We start from the raw sequence: 27,078 nt of genomic DNA, 5'->3' as shown, positions 1-27,078 counted from the left end.
ACCACATTTTGTTTATCTGTTCATCTGTTGATGTACTGTGGGGTTGTTCACACTTTTGGGCTGTTATGAATAATGTTTCTGTGAACATTGGTGCACATCTATCTGTTTTCAATTCATTGAGGTATTTACCTAGAAGTGGAAATGTTGAGTCACGTTATAATTCTGTGTTTTGACTTTCTGAGCACATTTACATTTTAAGTTGTTTCTTTTGAGTCTATTTTTGTGATTTACGTCTTACATATCCCATAAAAGAAGAAAACAGTGTTGTAAATCCCCCATAATTTGGAGAATTGAGGAAAGAACACCCTGAGCTATTTAAAATTTAAGTTAAGAATGTCTAAAAATCATTTCATTATTTTCAAGGAAAAACACTTTTTAACAGTGTTAAAATCATTCTGTGTAAGTGGCCTCTGGATCTTCTTTAAGGAATAGATCACTATTTGTTAAGAGTGCCAAATCTTGCTTATTTTGAAAAAGATTCTTCTAAAAATATTTTACTTATTTAAGTAGTTATTCCCCTTGGATATTGTTTGTATCATTATATTCTTAGCATTTTAAAAATATGTATTTCTATGTATCTTAGATACATATTGAAAATTATGAATTGAATAAATTGCTGAACTTACACATTCTTTATGCATTTGTATCAATTGAAATAGAATGTCAGCATTTTATATTTTTCTAAATTGTGTGCAGAGTGTTTAGTACATCTATCCTTATAAAAGAAGATTCCTTAATCTTATTAAATATATGTGACCTGAAAAGCTTAACGAAAAATCAATACAAATTGATTAAAAATTGCAGTATTAGAAATACATGTGTTTTGAACGTCTCTAAAATTATTTTTTCAAAGGAAAGTTGAGAGTTATGATATTTTAACTCTGATCTTTATATTATTTTACAGGTGCATTTTTTTTATTATAAATCAGTACCTTTTGATCAGAAAATGGAAAACCAAATGCGGATTAGGGAATTTGCAATGGAAGTAAAAAAAAGAAATATTTTATTATACGGCCTTCTCGTATGTTTTCCTCAGGTATGTAATATGTTTTTCTCTTTAGGTTGTAGGTTCTGTAGACTACAATATTAATGGTAGGAACCTGATTTTGTTAAAAACAAGGGATATTTATGTTAAGAAAATTTTTTACTGGAAAGTTACTCATCTATACATGTGCTATAGGAGATAGAACCTCTTGACTTGGGGGAAAAAAAGTCAAACAAATGTTTTGGTTAGGAAAAAAAAGGTGAAATTGGTAAATCTACATACAGGGTACATTTTGTCGCCCACATAAGGTTGCCAGATTTAGCAAATGAAAGGACAAGGTGCCCAATTACATTTGAATTTGAGGTCAACAGCAATTTTTTTTAGTACAAATATATCTCAAATTTGGTATTTGAGATTTAAAATTCAAATATAATTTGGTGTCCTGTATTTTATCTAGCAGCCCTAAGCCCACAGTTCTTTTGGCCACTTGTAAAACTTGAAATTGCTTGCTTCTTTTATGGTAGGTTAAAGATGTTGACAGTAGGTATCTTTTTTTCCTAATATGTAATTTAATCATTTGATAGCAGTACTTGGCATTCAGATAACCAAAGGGTATAGTATATAACTGGAGAAAACATTATTGTCATTGTTTTCAATAGCCAACAGGTAGTTAAGCTGGTGACAAAATGAGTTAGCATTATAAATTCTTTGTGAAGAGAAATGTTATTAAAAACAAGTCATTTGGAGGAACTGTTAGAGAAGACAGTTTTGCCCTTTGTGCATCCATAGCTTTTATCAGGCCTGCAGACTGCTTTACAGTTTCACAGAGATACCACAAGGAACCAAGCAAGTTAAGCAGTCAACTGCTTTTCTAATCATCAGAGATAAAGTAATTTGACACTATCTAGGGCATGGCAGGTATTTAAAGCTATATATGAGTGATGAATCACAGCTATTGTTTATGAAGTATTTAAGTTGCAAGCATGATCTCAGGTTACATTAAGAACAAGGCAGATTTTCATTTCTTTAGATCATGGAATTGTAAAATGTTTGTACAGTATTGAGTTTGGTACCACCGAGACCCAAAGAGATGCATATACCTTCCCAAGGACAGATAACAGTCCAAGTAAGAACAAGAACTGAGTTCTGTATACTAAGTTAGGAATCTTTCTTTTCAAGAGATTGTCTTTTTTTGTGGTGGTATTCTACACAATTATGGTAAGAAAAAATTCAGTTCTTTTCCTGTGCCATGCAAAGGAGTCATGGGCCATACTATTGGCACCACATTGTGCAGACATAAAATAGAGTTTATTGGGGGAAATCTCACTAGCATAGAAGTGGTAGAAGTACACACAATTCCTGGAACTCTCATTGTTCCATGACTTAGATAAAGCAAAGATAGTTTGTATGCACTGTAGCTGACTTTCCAGTAGAATAGGGTGCTAGATAAAATACAGGATGCCCAGATAAATTTGAATTTCAGATAAAGATTGTTCTAGTTTGCTAAGCTGCTGGAATGCAAAATACCAGAAATGGATTGACTTTTATAAAGGGGATACCTTTACTGAAGAAAGGCTAATGGCGTCTGGAGAACCTCTGTCATTTGGGAAGGCATGTGGCTGGTGTCTGTTGGTCTTCTGCTCCCGGGCTGCATTGCTTTCACCTTCTGATTCCAGTGACTTTCTCCTTAAGCGTCTATGGGTTCTCACTTAGCTTCTCTGGAGTAAACTCTGGGCTTCTTCTCTTAGCTTAGCATCTCGAAACATCTGGGTCTGTGTTGGCTCTGGGCGTTTTCTCTCTAAGTGTCCCTGAGCTCTCTTCAAAATGTCTCTGCCTTATATCCTCTCATAGAGGATGCCAGTAAACTAATTAAGACCCACCTTGAATGGGTGGGGTCACATGTCCACAGAAATAACCTAATCAAGGGTCTCACCCACGGTTGGGTGGGTCACATTTCCATGGAAACAACCTAATAAAAAAATCCCACCCACAATAGTTCCGCCGCCCCAAGATTGCATTAAAAGAACATGAGTTTTTATGGGGTACATAACGTATTCAAATCAGCACAAACACGAACAATTTGTTAATTGTTCATGTGCATTGTTATGTACATCCCAAATATTGCGGGGCATACTTATACTAAAAATTATTTGTTGTTCATCTGAAATCCAAATTTAACTGGGCATTCTGTGGTTTTATGTGTTCAACCTGGCAACCCTAGCAAAGAGTGTTCCCACATACAGAATGCTCTTCATATTTATGACGTAAGGTACAATGAATGTCTGTGTGACTGTTTGTACCTGTGAAAGCTCCCTGATTGGAAACATAGCCTTGTAGGAAAGGAAGAGCCTTTCTAACTCACGGACTAGTTTCTAACTCAGGTCTGCTAAGCCAACTCAATGATAAGCTACCATTCTTCATAAGACATAGTATCGAGAGCTTCTTCTCTGGGGAGATTTTCAGTTTGTTGCTAGTCCCTACTTGGAAGAAAGCATATATTGAAGTGCCATTGATATGTTTGCTACACATGTGGTTTTCTGGCTTAAAGATTGTCTTGTTCTGTATATGATATTTCTTTTAAGAGAGATAGTTTTTGATTTTTTGGCCGTGCCTTCACAGTAGTGACTTATATTAAGTTTATAGTTATATAGAATGACTTAAGCCTTTTTAAAATATTTAATGCGTTATGCTGTTAAGTCCTTATTTGTTCATGTGGAGTTCTTTAGGCACAAGTGCAGAATTTTCTAACTGTGCTTGGTGAATTTAAACTTACTAATTTCTTTTCCTGTTGTTACACTCTTTTGTTATCTAGAATATAGCTTAAAATTAATTAGCCCTGAATTCTAGCTTCATATAATTTATAAATTGGACATTACATTTTGTAGAATTTAGAAAAGACTAAGGACTGATCTCCTCCAGTATAAATAAATATTCTTTATAGTGTTTTTGGTGATCCATTTTCGGTCTTTGATAATTCAGTCAGTGACAAATACATCTAACTGTGTAATCTTTAAGCTCTGTTTCTGCATTTGTTTTAACGTAAGAGATTTTGCTAAATGCTTTGCTCAATTCAAGATATGCCCTATATATATGTACTTTTTTTCAGACAACAGAGATATCATTTGCTTAAATTATTGATTATACTTGTTTTCTTACTCTATCAATGTGGGAAAACACTGATTTTTTTTTCCCCAAAATTGATTTTAAAATAGTTTAGTGGCTTGAAGAAACAAATTAATCATTTAAAATAACCTCTTTGGAGGTAGCTTAAATTAGACTCACATGTTGCTAATAGGGTGGTATATGGGAACTCTATTTTATGCACAATTTTTCTATAAACTTAAAACTTATCTAAAAAAATTAGAATCATATATCATATTATGGGCTTGGCCATTTATATATACTATGAATTTTTTTACTTTTTTATCCAATGCTCAGTTTCTCATGTAAATGAATTAGAAGACTTAAAATTTATGCTTTAGACTAGAAGTGCAGCACAAATAAAATTTGCTTTCACAATTTGTTGAATGAATCCATATCAGGTGCTATCCCTCTTTCTAAAATAACTTTACAAACATAACTATGGATAGTAAAATCAAGGTGTACTGGGTTGAATAGTGTCCCCTCAATCTGCATGTCCACCCAGAACCTCAGAATGTGACCTTATTTGGAAATAGGATCTTTGCAGATGTAATTAACTAAGATAAGGTGATACCTGGTTAGGGTGGGCCCTAAACCCAGTATGACTAATGTTCCTATAGAAAGAGGGAAATTTGGACAGAGAAATAGACACCAAAGGGAAGAGAGCCATGTAAAAACAGAGGCAAAGATTGGAGTTTTGCTTCCACAAGCCAAGGAACACCTGGAGCTAACAGAAGCTGTAGGAGGTGAGGAGAGGTTCTCCTAGGCTTGTAGGGAGCATGGTCTGGCCAACACCTTGATTTCAGATTTCTAGCCTCCAGAACTGTAAGAGAAGAAAGTATGTTGTTTTAAGCTACCCAATTTGTGGTAATTTTTTTACAGTAGCCCTAGGAAATGAATATACCAGGCTTTATAGTTTAATCACATAAAGGATCTTAGTAGTTCTCTTTTAAAGTATTATTTTAAATAATTCTCTGTATAAAATATAACTCATTTGTCATTAATTCAACTTTGCTATGCAAGTCATCGCTGAAATTCTAAATATCTGAAAATCTGTATCTAATGTTAAAGCAGTGAACATAAGGAGACAATATTTCTGACATGAATGATTCAAGCCAATAGTTTAGAATTTACGTTCTTTATTTTGTTGAAGTCTAAAACATGTTTATAATGACTTTGCTTTTAATGCATGTATTTCCAAGTATACATTTCAAAATAAAAGTTTACTTATGAGCTTTTATGACAATAAAATTTAGAAGGTTTATAAAGATAGTATTTATCTGGTGACCCTCATTTATAATTTTTTTCCATTGCCTCCTACTTTAGTTGCATGGCCCCTTTTTGCCTTATCTCTAACTTTGTGCTGCCAAATACTTTCCTTTCAGTTATTTCCTCACTTAAATTTATCTTAGACTTAGGTATTTGCCTTTCCTAGGTATTTTACAGGGAATCCTAGAAGAGTAAAAATATTTTAAAACCCAAAGACATAAAGCTTTAAATACAAGCTATTATAGCTCTTCAACTCTGGAATGGGCCTGATTCAGAAGTAATCAGTAGAGGGTAGAAAGCCATCAGAGATGCAAAACCCGAGTGGGAAAAGATCAGGAGTAGCAATGCTGGCAAACAGATGACTGAAAGCAATATCCAACAGAGACTTTGAACACCATTGGTGACTTTTTATATATTCTTGGAAACGTGCAGGCTGGAGTGGGACTGTTAGTTTCATTTAAAAAGGTCAGACCTAATCAGATACCTTATTCAATATTGAAAACTATTTTCATATCAAAAGCAAGTTTGCCTCATGCTGTATTAAGTCCCTTCAAGTTGATCTTCATTGGAAGAGGAGGACCCTGAATTTTTATGACTATATCTGGAAAGTCAGTGGGTTTGAGAATTGGTGGAAAGGGCTGAAGAGGCATCTTCTCCCAGCGTCCTAACAATGAGATAGAAAAAACTGTATTTTTGCTTTATCTGCCGTTTAGGACCTATATAAGTTTTCTATTGAACCTATACATTTTATATGCTCAGAGCTATAGAGGTACAAGCACACAGCTTCAGGGTTAAAGTATGTCCCATAACAATTATAATTGATTGTTTCTTCCATTGAATTAGTGGCTATTCCCTTTTAAATCGAAGAATGAGCTATATGACCTTGGACAAGTGATATAAGTTTCTGTGATCCTGGATTCTATGTTTGTAGAAGTGGAAATCAGTTCTATATTAAAGTCTCTGTGGAAATGAGAAGAAAGAGAAGTAGAAGTTGCCCAAGTTGATGATGCCTTCATGCATCTCTCATTCTTTGACACATGGAAACTCCACAACTGAGCCTGTTTTTTTTTTTCTTTCCTCTGCATATGTGACCAAAAATTTTGTCTGTACTATTATTTCCTTTATTTTATTGAGAAAAGAAAAACTATTGTAGTTCAGAGAGGGATCTGTTCTTTTCTCAGACACCTTAATAAAGTGGAAGACAAGGTGGGAATTAGAACCCATCAGAGAAAGGCTAAGGAAAAGGTTGAACCTGTCAACATAACAGGGAGCGGGTACTCTTTTCAGAATGTCGCTTTTTCTTTCTCCCTACTTCTCCACTGAGCTGCCATTCCAATGGCTTTGATAGAGTGAGAAATAGGACTTTTAAAAGCAAAGTTTGGCTCTGTGTGTATTTTCACAAAATAGGGTCAGTGGAAAGGACTGCACTGTTGATAGAGCTACAAAATCAAGCCCTAGAGTGGTGAGGGGGTAAAGTAGAAGAGCTCTACCCCTCCCCCTGCTCCTGAATGTTGCTTTCTCTTTTGTTCATACAACTACAGAGCTAGAAGGCACTCAAAAAGAAAGAAAGTTACCAAAGCGGGTCTGTGTATTATTAAAAAATAATTATTTGTAAAAAATTTATGAGAATCATTATGTAGACCTCCAAAATAGGTTATGGAAAGATGAATTTTTTTTTTTTTTGGTGAAAACATTAAATTAGATAAAGCTTTATGAATTGATTTTCTGTCACAAATTGTAAAGCAGATCTCTCTATTTAAAGAGATCAATACAGTTGTCTTTCTCTATTATATGAGTTTTTAGGGTTTTGTGTGTGCGTTAAAGGACATCTAGTAAACATTCTTGACTATGAATCTTCTTTTAATTACCTTAGGTAAACTCATAATGAAGCATTTAAAAATTATGAGAATAGCCCAACAGTTCTTGAATGGTTTTGTGCCAAAAGTCCTGAAAGAATAAGATAAAACCAACAGCAGTCTTTCTATCTTAAATGCACCCCATTTACTGTCTCTCTTGTAAACATAGAAGTCTTTAAGTGTGCATTTTCAGTTGGAGAACAGATGGGTATATGCTATTAAGTAGCAGAACACAGATTTTTTTTTAATGATGTTGGGGAAGGTTTGACTTAGAAGCTCTACTTCATGCAATGAACAATTATTTGGAATTTAACTGAGCATTATTTGCCAAACAAAATACTTCCCATGACACTGAATCAAATGGCATGTGTAGCAAACATGCAACACCAAATCTATTTATGAAGGCCCATCATTCCCAGTTTGGACTAATCAGGCTTTTTTGATGTAGAAATGTTTATGAGACTAAATATTTTTCACTTTAAATATCATTTTGACTTTTATTGTTTAGACTTAATCATTCTTTGGGAAAATATGAAGATCATAAAAGGTAGTGTCTCTTTAAAATGGTATAAGTTGGAAAAACAGAACTGTTTTTATGACATTGTTTACCATAGTCTGCAGACTCAGAGAATGGCAATAAGCTCATTATACTTAGACATATCTAAATAGAATATTTGATATCTATTTCCTCTCCCCGTCTCACCTCACCCTTTTTAATGAAAGAAGCAATTTATGTATTAAACAAAGAAAAGCATAGTCTAATTTAAGGAGGCATTGCCATGGAAAATTCTTAATGAACCAATTCCTTTTTTTACAATGTATTAGATCAAACAATATATTACTGCATAACAAATTACCCAAAAGTTAGTGACTTAAAACTACATTTATTATCTGCCGGCCTCTGTGGGTCGGAAAACCAGATGTGACTTAGTGGGGACTCTACTCTGGGTCTCTTAGAAATCAGCAGTCATCTCAAGGCTCTTCTGGGAATTATCTGCTGCTTTGGTCATTCATCTGGTTGTTGGCAGGATTCAGTTCCTCCTGGGACGTTGCACTGAGGCTTTAGTTCTTCACGAACTGTTGGCTGAAGGTTTTTCTCTGTTCTTTGCCACATGGGCTTCTCCATAGATTATCTCGCATCATCAGAGCAAGCAAGCAAGTGGCAAGAGAGAGTGCCAGCAGGAGGAGAGAGCCTCAAGACAGAAGTCACAGTCTTTTAACACAACCATCAAGTGACCTCCCATTACCTTTATTTTATTGTAGTCATTAGAATCAAGTCACTAGGTTCCACTCACACTCAAGGAAAGCAATTACACAAGGGCATGAATACTAGGATCTGGGGATAATTAGACATGTCATGAACTGCCTACCATAATAAGACCAGAAGTGCTTGTATTGTAGATTAAGTATTCTATTTCTTTCTACCTACTACCATGCCATAAACAGGACTAGAAGTGAAAAATACATACACAGAAGGTTATATACATATACATGCACATGTGCATATATGCGTGTATATATATATATATATATTTTTTTTTTTTTTCTTGGCATGTAAGTAGAGATGGCAATAGCTGGAGGAAGTATAGCAGGGCAGTGTAGAGTAAAAGAAAAGGAAACTTATTTTTACGTTATCTGTACAATTGTTTTTAAAGAGTTTGATTTGAGTCACATGCATATCAAATGCATCAGTGTAATTAGTGTCTTATTTTCTGATTCTGAGTGTTATTGAGAAGGGCAAATAAGTATGAGTGAAAATATGTGGACAGAATATTGAGTTGGTCATCTTCAGCCATAGCTTTTAGTTTTTGATCTTCCAATAACCTGGCCATCATCAAGTCACTTAAATTTATGTCTTTATGTACTCAATAATAAAATGTCCATATTCCTTTAGATACCAACCTTAAATTTTTAAACTCTAATAAAAATTAAAAATATTTTAAGTTTAAATCATGCATTTAAAAAATACATTCTCAAAAGACATACCTCATTTTACGGTGCTTTAGTTTCATATGGTTTAACCTAAAAGTTTGCATTTTAAACTTTCTTTCAAATCTTTCTATTCATTTCCAAGTCTATTCATCCAAATTAGTTTCTGTGTGCCAGGAGTCTATTCTGTGCTGCATCTGTATGGACACCAAGGGAAAGTGCAAACTTCAACAAAGTTTTGTTCCTCATGGAACTTAAAGCCTAATAGAGGATACACTTTAGTAACTTGGCTTACATTTTAAATACAGTTACCAAGGTTGGGTTATATATACTTATTCTCTATCTTGTTCTATCAAATTTTTAAGATGAATTATCATAGATGGCTTTCTTTGATAGAAGTGGATGAACAGTAGCTATTGGAAGAGTTTAGAGGAGAGAGGGCTTATGTTAACTCCACTTGCCAAGCCATATCACCCAATAAATGGCAATTTCTGTGTGGCATGGGGGCAGATCTTGAAGAGTTGTAAACTACTTTTATTTTATAATAATACTATGCTGAAGAATTTTTACAGGAAGTTATGGGAAAAGACCAGAATATAAAAAAAGTCTTTGCAAAGTTGGAAAATTAATGCATTATCTTGAAATTATTGAATTATGTATTAGCACATTTTGTCTATCTTATGTATCATAGCATTTCCAATTACATTTGCAGTTGAATTTCAGTGTATAAGTACTAACCCTGCAAAAGCCATGAAAGTAGTTTTAAATATTTAATACAGGATATTGGGAATTCTTTTAATAGACTTAGGACCAAATGTCATTAAAGTGGCAGGTATGTACAAACCAGAGATATCTCAACAATAAAAATAATGAATTATTTAAAAACATTTAATATTATCCTTTATCTATGTATTTTAAATGTTTGTAGCACAATAATAAGAAATATATCTTATGAACATTACACACTACATTTATTTTTTTGGGGAAGTGCTAGTTGTTTTTAAATCCTTCTTTGTTCCTGACCCTAGAAGTCTACCAGGTCCTTTATCAATTGTCTTCTATAGCACACTTCTTTTTCAATATACCTCCTCTTCTCAATGTTTACAGAAGGATGTGATACTCAAATACGTTTGACAAGGATGGAGCGTCAAGAGGGGAAATAGTTTTTTGTCTTCGTTGTTTTGTTTTATTTTGTTTGTGTGAGACTTCTTCACTTTCTCACCATCATGTCATAACATAAGAAATTATTTTGACACTATTTTAGTACTCCTTTATCTTATAATTAAGAATGATATTAATTTGGGGAGACATGTTTATAGATCTGTATATTATTTCAATTCAAGATAGTAAATTCAGTATTACAAAATAATTGTTATAGAGTGGTGATGTTGCATTGGAGATTGTTGTGACCCATTGTGTTAAATATGACCCAGAAAGATTTGGAATAATTTACCAAAGATAGAGTTTCTGTTAACAACCATATGCTATAGGAAGTAAAGAGGATGAGAGCTAACCAGAAGCCAGTGAATCTGACAGCTGGGATTCTATTAGTAATCTTCAAGGAAGATATTTTTGCGAACTTAAGAGAAAATGGAGAAATTTCACTGGGAGTCATCTGATTTCCTTTAAACTCTTTCCCTAGTAAAACTCCTGCTCTATTACTAATGTCAAGGAAAAATTGAAAATAGGATTTAATTTCAATTTTTGTTCAATTTCTGCTATTTTAATTAATGAAATAATAAAAATATAGGCACAGCAAGTAGGTTGGTGGACCAAACTGAATAATTATTCCCTAGAAAATTGAGGGTTTTCTAATGTACATGGCATCATTCCAGCTCTTTGAAATAAAATGTGTTGTATGTATACTGCTTGCAGCAGTTTTATAGACTTTCTTTTAATAACATTTAAGGGAGGGGAATATCTTTCTCTGTTTATTTCATTTTATGGAACTCTAATTATCCAAGCTGCAGAAGCAGCTGTGCAAGGAACTCTAAAATCGCAGGGTTTAACAGAATCAAGTAGAGAACATCATACGCATAGCATACTGGAAGACTTGAAAGGATCAAGCGGGCTGGGAAGGGCAGCTAGCTAGGAGAAATGTGAAGGTAAAATAATTGTTTTAAGGTTTGAAATTCGAAGTCAAGGACAATAAGTTTGAAAAATCGGGGGCCCATTGGTTGTTGAATATTGCATGTCATTTAAATCAAGTATAATTAATTTCCAAAATCAGGTACTCCTTATATATTGCTCCCAAAATTTAGTGCTTGGAAACAAAAGCATTTTTAAAATTAGAACATGTGTTCATTGTCTCTCTTGAGAATCCTGTCAACATTTATGTTTATGATCACAATGGAAATATAAAGGCACCGTCTCCATTGAGAATCAGAGAAAGATGAGTGTTGTTTGGCGTGTAGGTTTGTATATATTGTTTGGCGTGTAGGTTTGTATATAGAAAACAGTGAGGTTTATAACTCAATTTGACAACTGGTAAAGAAATGTATTTTAATTAAACTTCAACATCCTCTTAGTGAGTGTGCAATGGCAGTTATAAACTAATACTATTAGAAAATGAATTGGTTTAATAACAAAAATATCACAGTAACTTCTTTTAGAATCATGAGTTTTAATGGACAGAAAAACACAGATGTCTTCCAAAGATACCATTCATAATTTTTAATATACTGCTGTCATTGTTTGTATTTTGTATGTTTCTATTCACTCTATCATGCAGTAACCCTATATCAGGAAGAATATAAGGAACTAGGTTTGAAAGGAGTACTGTGGGGGATTTGGGTATTTTTTGTTTGCAGCTAAAATTTTATATGGTATTCTTTTAATTTTTTTACTGTTTTTTTTTTCCTGAAAATTACAGCTCCAAATGTGTATTGGTGGCCCAAAGGCTTCAAAATATTAAAATTAAAAACTAGGCCACAGATTTCTTATCATTGTTCAAAAGACAGGTTTAGGAACACCAAAAGATAAATGCTTACTTTTGAACATGTTTTAATTTTTTTAATTGTTTATCAGAAAGACATTTTTATTAGAATTCTTTAAATTAAGATGTAAAGAAAGGAAGTATATCTCTGTGTTCATAGACTTGCAAGCTGGAATTGGGGGGAATGAAATGTATTAAATTAAGCTAATCTATATAATACTCCCTGTTATGTTCTTATGATCAGTTTGCAAGTTTGAACCAACTTTGCACTCTGTTCTTACTGTGAAGTTAGAAAACAAAAATACCATTTTGTTTCTTTTATGAGGATATGCTGTTGTGAAAAGATAACCAGTTACCAAATACCAAGCTACATACAGAATTTTGTTATTTAATACATGATGTATACATTTATGGTTTTATAATGAACCTATATTATACTGTATATTTTCTGTTCCTTTTTCGTGAAGTCAGGTTGTTTCTTGCTTGTCTACTGGTTAAGTATCTTAGGTAGATTCTGACTCCATCTGTTTAGTTTTAAAATTTAAGTAGAATTAATAAGTTTTACTAAATATGGTAGGATTTCAATTTGTGCCTTATTCTCCACCACTCTAATCCTTTTTTATCCCTTTATTAAATGCCTGACTTCATACTTAAGATGTTTTGATGCAATTAAAGGATTTAGGCTCCTCAGGGAGGGTGGTCTTTTTTCTTTATTTTTAATTTAAGAAAGTCCAGCATTAGCACAGACTTATTACTGTTTCTCTGATGCTTATAAAAAGAAATACATGAAAGTCCTAGTTAAGAGGTTGATACAAATCTAATTACAAAGTTCTTAGTTCTGGCCCTGTAGAGAGGAAAGGCTTGATCCCTAAATATAAATTTTTAGATGAAAATGTTACATAATTTTTCCAGTATAACCTTATAAAGAGCAGAGATTAAAACTTCAGGAACAAATCTTTCTGAACCTTGATAGCAATTTCAATAATGAAGGAATTGCATTTAGCCTCCAATGTACCAGACTGTGCAACTATATTATCACAATTTGAGGAGGGGAGTTTTTGAGTATGTAATGCATTCTCACAAGACTAAAAATACAAATAGTATAAATATATTCACAAGAAGAAATAGCATAAATATATTCACAGGAAGAACTCTTCCACAGACTTCTAATATTGTTAGTCTCTTATGTAGTTTTCCACAGCTATTTTAAGTGTGTATATACAAGTGCATAATTATCCCAAATTTACATCATTTTTAAACACAAAGTATGGCACACTATATACATTGTCTGCATCCTGCTTTTTACTTTTAAAGTATATTGTGGATTTTTAAATATTAGTGTCTAGAAGCTTCCTCACTTTTTAATTACTGTACCAATCATGTATAGGACAAGATTTTATGAAGTAGTCCCTTAAAATTAGTGATGTTGGTTGTTTCTAGTATTTCACTTTTATAAACACTTCTGTAATAAATAAACTTTATATGTATCTTCTCACATTTGTGGAATAGGATAATTGAAGTAGAATTACTAGGAAAAGAAGTATGTGCATTTGTAATTTTGGTAGCTGTTGCCAAATTGTCCTCCATAGAAATTATACCAAAGTGCCTGCTATATCTAAGAGTGCCAGTCTCCCCTCTCTTGCCAAACTGACAGGAAAAAAATGGTGTATCTGAGACTTTAATTTGCATTTCTATTATGTGTGGTTGGGCATCTTTTCATATATTTAATGGCCATTTGTGTTTCATTTTCTGTGGACTTTTGTTGATGTTCTTTACCTTTTTCTATTAGGTGGTTGATTTTTTTCATGACAATTTTTAGGATATAGATATATATGTATGTGGGTATGTGTGTATGGATACATACACGCACACATATATACACATACACACATTCTTAGTATATATAAAGAAATTAGTCTTTTATGTTCAATATAATTTGTATTTTTTCTAGTTTATCATTTTTCTTTCTAATGTGCTTATGGTGTTTGTTGCCATGCAAAACACCTAAATATTTAGAAATTCAAATTAATCAAATTGTCTTTTTAGAGCTTTGGACTTTGTGTCATAATTTGAAAGTCTGCTTTCTCTTCAAGATTATAAAAGAAGTCTCCCATGATATTGTATCCATTCAATATGTCACTTTTTACAATTTGGAATTTTTCCAGTATAAGATCAATTATTTTCCAAGTTGTTAGCCAATCCTCCTAGCATCTCTTTACAAGATAATCAAACTTTTCTACATTGATTTGAGGTGGTACTTTTATCATTTAGTGAATACCTTCATATATTTATCTTTCTGTATAGAATTTGCTATTTTACATTCATGTGCACACTTATTCTTGCTCCATTACAATGTTTTGATTGGGCTTTATGATATGTTGTAATACATAATATCAGACTACCCTTTACCCTTTTTTAAGAATTAAAAAAAAAAAATCCGGAATATTGGTAAGATTATTTTACAGCAGTTCTTAATTTTGCGGTAATTTTAATTCCTGAGCATATTACTTTTTGATTTTTGGTGCTTATTCTTTTCATATATTGTTTTAATTTGCTATAGCTGATGAAATACAATACATCAGAAATGGGTTGACTTTTACAATGAGAATTTATTAACTTACATGTTTAAAGTTCTGAGGCCATGAAAATTTCCAAATCAAGTTTATCAACAGGTAATACTTTCTCTCCAAAGACTGGCTACCAGAGATCTGGGACTCCTTTGTCACATGGCAAGGCACATGGCTGGCGTTTACTGGTCCTTCTGTCTCAGGTTTTCTTACTTTCAACTTCTGGCTGCTTATCTCTCAGCTACTCTGGCTTTTCTCTGTTAGCTTCTCTGTGTCCTTCTCTCTCAGTTTCTCTGGCTTTTCTCTCTCAGCTTCTCTGAATTTCATCTCATAATAGGACTCCAGTAAGAGGATTAAGAACAACTTGGGGTATACCTCAACTGAAATAACCTAACTAAAATGTCCCACCCCAAATAGGGCTACACCCACAGGAATGGATTAGGTTTAAGAACATGATCTTTTCTGGGGTACATACAGCTTCAAACCATCACATATACTATTAAATTTTATTCACTAGCTTTTTTTCGCTTAACATTTTTTGTTGTGAAATATAACATACACAGAAAAGTGATAACTTTCAAAGTGCGATTTAACAAGTAGAGAGCAAATTTCACAGAATGTTATGGGATATAGTTCCACCATTTCAGTTATTTCCTTATTGTGAAATATAACATATGTACAGAAAGGTGATAACTTTCAAAGTACAATTTAATGAGTAGCTATAGAGCAAATTGCAAAGAATATTATGGGTTACAGTTCAAACATTTCAGTTATTTCCGTATTGTGAAATATAACATATGTACAGAAAGGTGATAACTTTCAAAATAAAATTTAATGAGAAGCTACAGAGCAAATTTCAAAGAATATTATGGGTTACAGTTCAACCATTTCAGTTATTTCCTTCTAGCTATTCTAATACCCTAGCATCTAAAAAAAATTATTTAAAGATTCAGTATTCATAATCCTTTCTTAAATCCTATCTTATCTGTGGCTACCCCTTTCTCTTGTTTAATCACTTTCTTGGTCTTCAGGGATGTCTAGGCAGTGACCACCCTAAATTGTTCACATAGAAAAGGGATGTCAACATTATGGGGAAGGGAGCTGCATCTGGTTGATGTTCTTGAAGAGACTGTTCTGGCCTAGGAACACTCTAGAGGATTTAAGTTTCTGAAAAAATAAACTTAGTGAGTAAAACTTCATAGTGTCACAAATAGGGACCTAGGTATTTTGGGACTACTGTTGATTAGGGCTTGGCATACTGTGGCCATTTGGGATCTCTAGCTGGAGGTTATGTAAGAGTGACATTCAGGATAACCTCTCAACTCTATTCAAAATCTCTTAGCTACTAAAACCTTATTTTGTTATATTTCTTTTCCCCCTTTTGGACAAGAAGGCATTCTCAATCCCTTGATGCCAGTTCCAGGGTCATTCCTGGAAGTCATGTCCCACGTTGCCAGGGAGACTCATTCCCCTAGGAGTCATGTCACACGTAGAGGAGAGGGTAATGAATTTATTTGCAGAGTTGGGCCTAGAGAGAGAAAGGCCACATCTGAGCAACAAAAGAGGTTCTCAGGAGGTGCCTCTTAGGCATAATTATAGGTAAGCGTAGCCCCCCTTTTAAATCACTAAGTTTCACCAGAGCAAGCCTCGAGATCAAGGGCTTGACATATTATGTAGGGGGTTCCTAATTTCACATAGCATATTTTCTGTCCAAGATAAACAACTAGTGTCTCACATTATTTTCATTTAGTTATACAATCATCACCACTCTCAATTTTAAACAATTGTCATAATGCAAAGCACCCCAAAGCTTTTATCAGCCTCTAATTATTTTATCCCTAGTATTAGTGTGGTAATGTTAAGGTATTCCTAATAAATATAGTCTATAATAAGCAATAGATAGTTTTTCCCATGTACTATTGTGGTTGACTTGTATGGTTTCTTTGGTTTTAAGTTCTTGTACCAGTGTCAAACCTTAGAAGTGGATCATGCAAGCACTTATTTATATTGGTAACACTAATCTAGGGGATACATACTTTTAAACAACCCCTTTCAATTATGTTCACCTTCAGAGTGTCACTGATATTTATAATCCCATTAACGAACTATCATCACCCCGTCCATCCCCATACCTTTAAGTTCACTCTCATTAACATGTCTGTACATACTAGGTTATCATTCCCCCATTGCTAGCTCCCGTCCCTCTCTAGGTCCCCTATATTATACATTATAAGACACTAATTTTAATTTACATTGCTCAGGGAGTTCATAGTAGTGCTAACATACAATATCTCTCCTTTTGTGTCTGACTTATTTCACTCAGCATTATGGTTTCAAGGTTCATCCAAGTTGTCATGTTTCAGGACCTCATTCCTTCTTATTGCTTCATAGTATTCCATCAGTAGTATTTACCACATTTTGTTTATCCACTTGTCTATTGAAGGACACTTGGATTGTTTTCATCTCTTGGTGATTGTGAAGAATGCCACTGTGAACATCGGTGTGCAAATGTCTGTTCTTGTCACTGCTTTCAAACCTTCTGAGTATATATTGAGAAGTGGAATTGCCAGGTTGTAGGTTAACTTGATACCTAGTTTTCTGAGGAACAGCCAAACAGTCTTCCAGAGTGGCTGAACCATTATACATTCCCAACAGCAATGAATAAGAGTTCCAATTTCTCCACATCCTTTCCAGCATTTGTAGTTTCCTGTTTGTTTAATGGCAGCCATTCTTATTGGTGTTTGATGATATCTCACTGTGGTTTTAATTTGCATTTCCCTTATAGCTTGTGAAGATGAACATTTTTTCATGTGATTTTTTTAGCCATGTGTATTTCCTCTTCAGAAAAATGTCTTTCCATATCTTTTGCCCATTTTATAATTGGGCTGTTTGTACTATTGTGGTTGAGTTGTAGGATTTCTTTGTATATGCTGGATATCAGTCTCTTATCAGATATATGATTTCCAAATATTTTCTCCCATTGAGTTGGCTGCCTCTTCACCTTTTTGGAAAGTCCTTTAAGGCACAGAAGCTTTTGATTTTGAGGAGTTCCCATTTATCTGTTTTTTCTTTTCTTGCTTGCACTTTGTGTGTGAAGTCTAAGAAGTTACTTCCTATTACTAGGTCTTGAAGATGTTTCCCTATATTCTAGGAGTTTTATGGTACTATCTCTTATATTGAGGTATTTAATCCACTTTGAGTTAATTTTTTTATGATGTGTGAGGTTGGGGTTCTCTTCCATACTTTTAAATATGGCTATTCACTTCTCACAGTCCCATTTGTTGAAGAGACTGTTCTGTCCCACTTCAGTGGATTTGGTGGCCTTATCAAAAATCAGTTGACCATAGATCTGGAGGTCTATATCCAAACTCTCAACTTGATTCCATTGATTGATATGTCTATATTTGTGCCAGTACCATGCTGTTTTGACCACTGTGGCTTTATAGTAGGCTTTAAAGTCAGGAAGTGTATATAGTCCCCCCACTTTGTTCCTTTTTGGAATGTTTTCGGCAATTCAAGGTCCCTTTCCCATCCAAATACATTTGATAACTAGCTTTTCCAAGTGTGCAAAGTAGGTTGTTGGGATTTTGGTTGGAATTGCATTGAATCTGTCTATCAGTTTGGGGAGAATTGACATCTTGACAACGTTTACCTAACTGGAAAGATATTCTTTCCTCTTTGATTTCTTTTAGTAAAGATTTATAATTTTCTGTGTAGAGGTCTTTTACATCATTGGTTAGGTTTATTCATAGGTGCCTGTTTTTTTTAGTTGCTATTGTGAATGAATTTTTTTTTCTTAATTGCCTCTTCAGTTAGGTCATTACTAGTGTATTGAAGTATTACTGACTTTTGCACATTCATCTTGTATCCGCCACTCTGCTGAAATTGTTTTATTAGCTCAAGTAGCTTTGTTGTTGATTTATCAGGGTTTTCAAAATATAAGATTATATCATCTGCAAATGATGACAGTTTTACTTCTTCCCTTTCCTATTTGGATGACTTTTATTTCTTTATCTTGCTGTATTACTCTGGCTAGAACTTCTAGCACAATGTTGAATAATAGTGGTGACAGTGGGCATCCTTATCTCATTCCTGATCTTAGGGGGAAGGCTTTCAGTCTTTCATCATTGAGTACTATGCTGGCTTTGGGTTTTTCATATATGCTGTTTTTCCTTTTGAAGAAGTTCCTTCAATTGCTACTTTTTGAAGTGTTTTTATCCAGAAAGGATGCTGAATTTTGTCAAATGCTTTTTCAGCATCTCTCGAGATGATCATTTGATTTTTCCCTTTTGATTTGTTAATGTGTTTTATTACATTGATTGATTTTCTCATGTTGAACCACTCTTGCCTGCCTTGAATGAACCCTACTTGGTCATGTGTATAATTCTTTTAATGTGCCTTTGGATTTGATTTACTAGTATTTTGTTAAGAAATTTTGCATCTATATTCATTAGGGAGATTGGCCTTTAAGGTTCCTGTCTTGTCGTATCTTTGTCTGGTTTTGGTTTTAGGGTGATGTTAGCTTCATAAAATGAGTTAGGTAGTGTTCCTTTTTCTTCAATTTTTTGAAAGAATTTGAGTAGGAATAGTGTCAGTTCTTTTTGGAAAGTTTGGTAAAATTCCCCTGTGGAGAGTATCTGATCCTGGGCTTTTATTTGTAGGAAGCTTTTTGATGACTGATTGGATCAATTTACTGTGATTGGTTTGTTGAGGTCTTTTATTTCTTCTCAGGGCAGTCTTGGTTGTTCATGTGTTTTCAGGAAATTATCCATTTCCTCTAAATTGTCTAGTTTGTTGGCATACAGTTGTTCATAATATCCTCTTATGATGTTTATAATTTCTTCAGGAGCTATAGTAATGACTGCACTCCCATTTCTGATTTTGTTTATTTGGCTCTTCTCTTCTCTTTGGTTTTGTCAATCTAGATAAAGGTTTTTCAATCTTGTTGATCTTCTCAAAGCACAAATTTTTGGTTTTATATATTTTCTCTATTGTTTTTCTGCTCCCTAGGTCATTTATTTCTGCTTTAGTCTTTGTTATTTCTTTTCTTCTACTTGCTTTGGGGTTAGTTTGCTGGTCATTCTCTATCCTCTTCTGTTGTTCAGTTAGTCTTTGGTTTTAGCTCTTTCTTCCTTTTTGTCTGTGAAAAATTTAAGCTCTCCCTCAAATTTGAAGGAGAGTTTTGCTGGATAAAGTATTCTTGGTTGGAAATTTTTCTCTCTCAGAATTTTAAATATGCCGTGCCACTGCCTTCTTGCCTCCATGGTGGCCGCTGAGTAGTCACTACTTAGTCTTATGATGTTTCCTTTGTATGTGGTGAATTGCTTTTCTCTTGCTGCTTTCAGAACTTGCCCCTTCTCTTCAGTATTTGACAGTCTGATCGGAATATGTCTCAGAGTGGGTTTATTTGGATTTATTCTATTTGGAGTTCACTGGTCATTTATGCTTTGTGTATTTATATTGTGTAGAAGGTTGGGGAAGTTTTCCCCAACAATTTCTTTGAATACTCTTTCTAGACCTTTACCCTTCTCTTCCCCTTCTGGGACACCAGTGAGTCTTAAATTTGGACATTTTATTTTATCTATCATATCCCTGAGATCCATTTCAATTTTTTTGATTTTTTTCTCCATTCTTTCTTTTGTTCTTTCATTTTCCATTCTGTGGTTGTTGAGGACACTGAGTCATTGTTCAACTTCTTCTAATCTTGTATTATGAGTATCCAGAGTCTTTTTAATTTGGCCAACAGTTTCTTTCATTTCCATAAGGTCTTCTGTTTTTTTATTTACTCTTGCAATTTCTTCTTTATGCTCTTCTAGGGTCTTCTTTATGTCCTTTATATCCTGTGCCATGCTCTTCTTCATGTCCTTTATGTCTTATGCCATGCTCTCGTTGATTGATTTTAGGCCTTTGATTAATTGTGCCAAATACTTTGTCTCTTCTGATCTTTTGATTTGGGTGTTTGAGTTTGGGTTCGCCATATCATCTGGTTTTACAATATGCTTTAAGATTTTCTGTTGTTTTTTGGCCTCTAGGCATTTGCTTTACTTGATCTTTTACTTACTCACTCGTTTCAGAATGCAGACTCCCAGTTTCACCAAATGCAAGGTCCCTGTGGATTCAGCAGACCTTGTCCGGCTGGTGCATTTCTGGAACTGGTGTTCTGGGTCACTTTCTGGCTTTTATCTCATATTTTTCATGGAGGTGTTTTTTTTGCCCTGTCTCACCTAGCCACCATCTTAGGTTCTCTCTCGTCCTTTTTAATGTATGCATTTAGAGCTATAAATGTCCCTCTCAGTACTGCCCTCACCATATCACATAGGTTTTCATATGTTGTATTCTTGCTTTCATTCATCTCTAGATATTTACCAATTCCTCTTGCCATTTCTTCTTTGACCCATGATTCTTTAGGAGTGTATTGTTTAATCTCTATACATTTGTGAAAATTCTAGTTCTTTGGTGGTAAATTATTTCTAGTTGCATTGCATTATGATCAGAGAGTGTGCTTGGAATAATTTCAGTCTTTTTAAATATATTAAGAGTTGTTCTGTGTACTAGAATATGACCTATCCTGGAGAATGTTCCATGAGTGATGGAGAAGTATGCATAGCCTGGTAAGTTTGGATGCACCAATCTATATATGTCTGTTAAGTCTAATTCATTTACCTCATTGTTTGGTTCTCAATTTCCTTACTGGTCCTCTGTCCTATAGAAAAGAGTGGTATATTGCGGTCTTCTGCTATTATTGTAGAAACATCTATTGCTCTCTTAAGTTTAGCTGATGTTTGTCTCATGTACTTTGGAGCACCTTGATTGAGTGCATAAACATTTATGATTGTTATTTCTTCTTGATGGATTATCCCTTTTATTAGTGTATAATGTCCTTCTTTGTCTCTTATGACATCTTTGCATTTAAAGTATATTTTCCGGATATTAGTATAGCTACCCCTGCTGACTTTTGGTTGTAGTTTGTGTGGAATATGTTTTTCTATCCTTTCACTTTCAATCTCTTTTGTGTTGCTGGGTCTAAGATGAGTCTCTTGTAAATAGCATATTGATGGATCATACTCTTTAATCCACTCTGCCAGTATGTTTTAATTGGGGAGTTTAAATCCATTCACATTTAACTTATTACTATGAAGTCAGTTCTTCAATCAGCTGTCTTAGCCTTTGGTTTTTTGTTGTCAGATCTATTCCTTCCACCCCACTCTCTTTTTTTCCTTTAAGTTACCCTTACTAATAATCCTCAGTTATCTGTCTTTCTCCAGACCTCTCTCTCCTTTTTTTTTTTTTTTTTTTTTCCTTCAGCCAGTAGAACTCCCTATAGTATTTCTTACATGGCAGGTGTCTTTTTAACAAATTCTCCCAGCATTTGTTTGTCTGTGGAAAGTTTAAATTCTCCCTCAATTTTGAAGGAGAGCTTTTCTGAATAAAGAATTCTTGGCTGGCAATTTTTCTCTTCCAGAATCCTAAATATGTCATTCCACTGCCTTCTTACCTGCATGGTGCCCACTGAGTAGTCAGTACTTAATTTTATGTGGTTTCCCATCTATGTGGTGAATCACTTCTCTCTTGATGCTTTCAGAATTTTCTCCTTCTCTTCAGCATTTAAGAATCTGATCAGAGTATGTCTCAGAGTGTGTTTATTTGGATTTTTTCAATTTAGAGTTCTTTGGGCATCTTTGATTTGCCTATTTTTGTCATTTCTAAGGGTTGGGAAGTTTTCCCCAGCAATGTCTTTGAATACTCTTCCTAGCCCTTTATTCTCTTCTCCTTCTTGAACACCAATGATTCTTATGTTTGTTTGCTTCCTGCTGTCCATCACTTCTTTGAGATCCATTTCAAGTTTTTTGATTTTTTCACCGTTTGTTCTGTTGTGCGTTCATATTCAGTAGATTTGTCATCTAGTTCACTTATTCCTTCTTCTACCTCTTCAAATGTGCTGTTGCTTGTCTCTATATTCTTAATTTGATCTACAGTTTCGTTTATTTCCAAGAATCTTCTTGATGTCCTTTATGTCTTTAGCCAACCGATTGTATTTGTTTTGGACATTTAAATGTACTTCTTTGATTAATTTCTCAGATTCTGTGTCTCCTCTGGCTTTTTAATTTGGTCATTTGGCTTGTCCATATCTACTTGGGTCTTCATATGTTTTGTGATTTTCTGTTGGCTTCATGGCATTTGCTTATCTTGATAAGGTTATTTTGGGAGATGCAGGATTACTTGGACATTTATTTAAAATTTGACAGAACCCAGCTTGCTGGAGTTTACTTTCCCTCTCTTTCCAGCACATGGTGCTCTTGAGCCACATTTTGCCCTCAAGCCAGCTTTTTCCCAACTTTGCCTGATCACTAAGCGGGGTCTCTAGTCAATGCTCCAGTTCTATGTGTTCACTGGGGATGCCAGCCCTGGGATGGGGGGGCGGGCCCTGTGCAGTTCGGCAGGGAGTCCTCTTACAGGCACAGTGTGTCTGTGATTCCTGGTCCTCCAAGTGGATCACTCTCAGGCTGTGGGGCTCCACATCTCACCCACCAGCTTAAATATACCCCAGTCCCTGCCCTTCATGTGCCCACAAGCCTCTGAGGTGGAGAGGGGCTCCTGGTTCTTCTGTGTGGCACCCTCACCTCTCCCTGACTCTCACCCCTGCATACTGCAGGCTTCTGTGGAGGAAGAGTACATGCAGTCAACCTAGGTCTGCTGAATCCTGAGTTCCCTCATGGGAGCTCCTGGCCGCAGGGCTGTGGAGGGTTATCTCCCCAGCTAATTACTGAGATGGATGCGTGGGGAGTGGTGAGCTGCTCCATCACCCGCTTGGTGGCCCACTCCAGCCACCAGCCCTTGCTGGTGGTCCTGGTTGAATAAACTCACCCCATCCTTTCAGAAGTAATTTCTCCACTTTTTCATCGAAGTCCCCGCTATGTATTGTAGCAGTCCCTCTCTGGCTGCTCGCACCCTGGAACTGCTGTCCTGGGGGCTTTTGGCCCTTTCTCTAGTTTTTTTTACAGAGGAGAAGTTTTGGTCTACCTCTTCTATTCCACCATCTTCCTGGAAGCCTCACTGGCTTTTTTAAAACTCAAGTTTCTGCATCTGTTTCATTTGCAGTTTTGTCTATAATATTTTTTGGGTGTGGGGGTGGGGGGTGTTGTGTGTATGTATGTTTGGTTATGTTTCTTTGTTAACTTGAATTTATTGGATATTTTCTTGTACCTACTGATACATTCTCTAGAAAGAAAGCTACAAAGAAATATGCAATTGAGCATTTTAATATCTGAATTTTGTAAGAACTATTCTAATGAAAATTTCATCACATGCGTCATCTTATTTAATTTGAGCAATACTTTGAGTAATTAGTATCATGATTTTTTTGATGAAGCAAGAGGCTCAGGGATGTTAATTAGGCTGCTCAATTCATACAGTGTGCTGTGAAGCCAGAACTCAGGTCTGACTACAGAAAGAGAAATCTTAGCAAGAAAGTATCTCTTAAGAATGAATAATTCTCCCTTAATATTTAGTCCTCACCATGTTTTCCTGTCTCTGTATGTTTGAATGACTTCTAAAAACGAAGTGCAAATTGCAGAGATTTCTAATATATTGGTTTAGGATATTGTTACCAATTTTTCTGTTTTTATGTACCTTGATGTTACTTTAAAATAAAGGAGAAAGGAGGCCTATTGGCATGGGCTCTCACTGCACTCAACCAATGCTTTTTTGAATATTTGTTGATTAATTAATTTAATGTCCTGTGGCCTCTTATTCCTTTTATGCCTTAATTCTTGCAGGGAAGGACTTTACTTTCCTCCTTAAGTTATCTCTTAGAAGGATGATGAGCTATTATACCCATATAAACAACTGTATTCACTCTTTTTCTATTTTGTCTGTTAATGATTCAGCTTATTTCTGTTGTAAAGTTTTTCTCAAAGCTGCATGGCTGAGGATAACTTAAAATTTTCTTTATTCATTCACAAAAAGAAATTCAAGCAAATTAAATTTTTACTCATGTATATTTTAGGTCCTTGATATTAAATTTAACAATTTCTTTATGCAGGGAAAATGGATTTATTTCCTTGGTTATTAGAATTAATTTTTTTATTTTAGGGATGGGCCTCATTCTATACAGTAATAACTTAGACATATTAAATTGTGTGTGTATTCCTTTTCCTTCATCTTCTCTTCTTTCGGCTTAAAAGATGTAAAATAATAATTAACTTATCTTGCAACAAACTTGCTTTCTTAATGTATTTATATATATGTTGAAATTATTTACCTGCATTCTTGGATGTAGTTAGCATAAGAATATTGATGAAAAATGTTTTAGGGAAAAAAGCAGAAATAAATAATTAAGAATAAGACTCCTTTTAGATTTTCAGCGCTAACCCTTCCTTGATGAATGTTTAACAAAACATTTTTTGATATGCATGTACTGGATGTTTCTGTTTCAGGTTTCTGCATGCTTTCTCATGTTATCATGTGAACATTAGTTCTCTTTGTGATTTGCATTGTTGCTTAAGGGAATTGATGATATGCCAATTTATTAATCTTTCATGATACTAGGCATTTAAATGCACAAGCTTCTTACGTTTTCAGAAAAGTATTGTGATTTTATTTTCAGTATCTTTTGCAAAACAATTTAATTGACTGATAAGTTATCTTTAAGTCAACTAAGGTGGCTCCTGCTTGTTTAACTTGGTGGTGCCTAGAAATCAACTTAGGCCTCAAGTTACATTTTTAATTTAATTCCTATATGCAGAATCTTTTTACAATTGCTTAAGTGTTTAGAATTGGTAGGAATCTGGATGCCCTGCTGAAAAATATTTAATGTAGATCATAAATGTACATTTCTAGATGCTCATCTTAATTGCTAATATTATTGTTATTAAATAATGTTTTTGATTTAAGAATTTTTTTAAATACTGTATAAATTTGGGGTTTTCAGATTTAACATTTCCAGTTTCTAGTGCAGAGAATGCTGTTCAAGATCCATAACATTTAACACTTATTATTATGCCAAAACATTAATTTGAATCACATTAGGAAATAAGTCTTGTAGTGAGTATGCAAACCTGGCCAGTTTGCTCCTTGCATATTAGCTCATGTGAGGTTTCATAAATTCATTTGTTTGTAGAAAGAAGTGTCCATAGAAGGAAAGCTAGTTGCTACTACTTCTTTTGAAATTTATAGATCTTTAGTTGATGGTTTGGAAAAAGTTTGGGTGGGATGTCAGATTGCTCAATGGCTTATGTTCTAGTTTGCTAATGCTGCCGGAATGCATAATACCAGAAATGGATCAGCTTTTATAAAGGAGGTTTATTTGGTTACAAAGTTACAGGCTTAAGGCCACAAAGTGTCCAAGGTAAGTCAACAACAATCGTGTACCTTCGCTGGAGGATGGCCAATGGTGTCTGGAAAACCTCTGTTAGCTGGGAAGGCACGTGGCTGCCATCTGCTCCAAAGTTCTGGTTTCAAAATGGCTTTCTCCCAGGACGTTCCTCTCTAGGCTGCAGTTCCTCAAAAATGTCACTCTTAGATGCTCTTGAGGTGTTTGTCCTCTCTTAGCTTGAACAGAGCAAGAGTCTGCTTTCAACAGCCGTCCTCAAACTGTCTCTCATCTGCAGCTACTCTGACAGCTTCTGTGCATTCTTCAAAGTGTCCCTCTTGGCTGTAGCAAGCTGGCTTCTTCTGTCTGAGCTTATGTAGTGCTCTAGTAAACTAATCAAGGCCCATGCTGAATGGGAAGGGCCACACCTCCATGGAAATTATCCAATCAGAGTTATGAGCCACAGTTGGGTGGGGCACATTTCCATGGAAACAACTTAATCCAAACGTTCCAACTTAATCCCCCCTAGTATGTCTGCCCCCACAAGATTGCATCAAAGAACATGGCTTTTTCTGGGGGACATAATACATACAAACCAGTACAGCTTAGGTCAATGAAATTCACAGAATTCTGGATCCAGACACGCCATTAGTGAATGTGCCATAGTGAATTCTCTAGCCAGTGCAAAAACACTTCTTCTAGTGGGAGAGAAGTCTTTACTGAGTTAAAAAAGATGTTAAGTTATAGTTTGAGCATATGCATAGGAAACATACACTTCTACATGGAAATGTGGTGCAGGGGAGTTTTATTTTAATAAAAATAAAAATGATTTTACTTATTGTTGATAAAACTATTAGAAGTCCTAGGCACATCAGTTATGTTCTTCACTTGTTTTATTGCATTTTCTTGGGAAATTTTTATGCTGTGTTGCTCTTCTAGATTAAAAAAAAATAAAGTCTTTGGACATTATCAAAGGCACTTCTGTACATTAGAAATAATTCAATTGAAAAATGCTAATTTTTGATAGAAAGTAGAATATTGATATCTAAAAGCATGAAGGAGAAAAGCTTTCCTGAATTGTAATT

At 34.6% G+C, this 27,078-nt stretch overlaps 1 protein-coding gene across 8 annotated transcripts in view; it reads left to right on the top strand.

Annotated features, from left to right (window-relative positions):
- CRPPA (CDP-L-ribitol pyrophosphorylase A) overlaps nucleotides 1–27,078 on the top strand; it is a 359,365-nt gene that overhangs the window by 204,110 nt on the left and 128,177 nt on the right. For 6 of the 8 annotated variants that reach the window (XR_005217022.1, XM_037836829.1, XM_037836827.1 and 3 more), the window contains one exon: nucleotides 905–1,036. The exons of the other annotated variants lie outside the window; for them this stretch is intronic. Coding sequence is in view for 5 of the 6 variants with exons in the window: in XM_037836829.1 (XP_037692757.1) it covers nucleotides 905–1,036 (132 nt within the window). In the remaining variant the exon portion in view is untranslated. The remainder of the gene's footprint in view (nucleotides 1–904; nucleotides 1,037–27,078) is intronic. 8 annotated transcript variants of the gene reach the window in all.

The sequence above is a fragment of the Choloepus didactylus genome, chromosome 5 (genome assembly GCF_015220235.1).
Source record: "Choloepus didactylus isolate mChoDid1 chromosome 5, mChoDid1.pri, whole genome shotgun sequence".
NCBI lineage: Eukaryota > Metazoa > Chordata > Mammalia > Pilosa > Megalonychidae > Choloepus > Choloepus didactylus.
The sequence above is the reverse complement of the archived record's forward strand: the minus strand, read 5'-3'. Positions and strand labels throughout refer to the sequence as shown.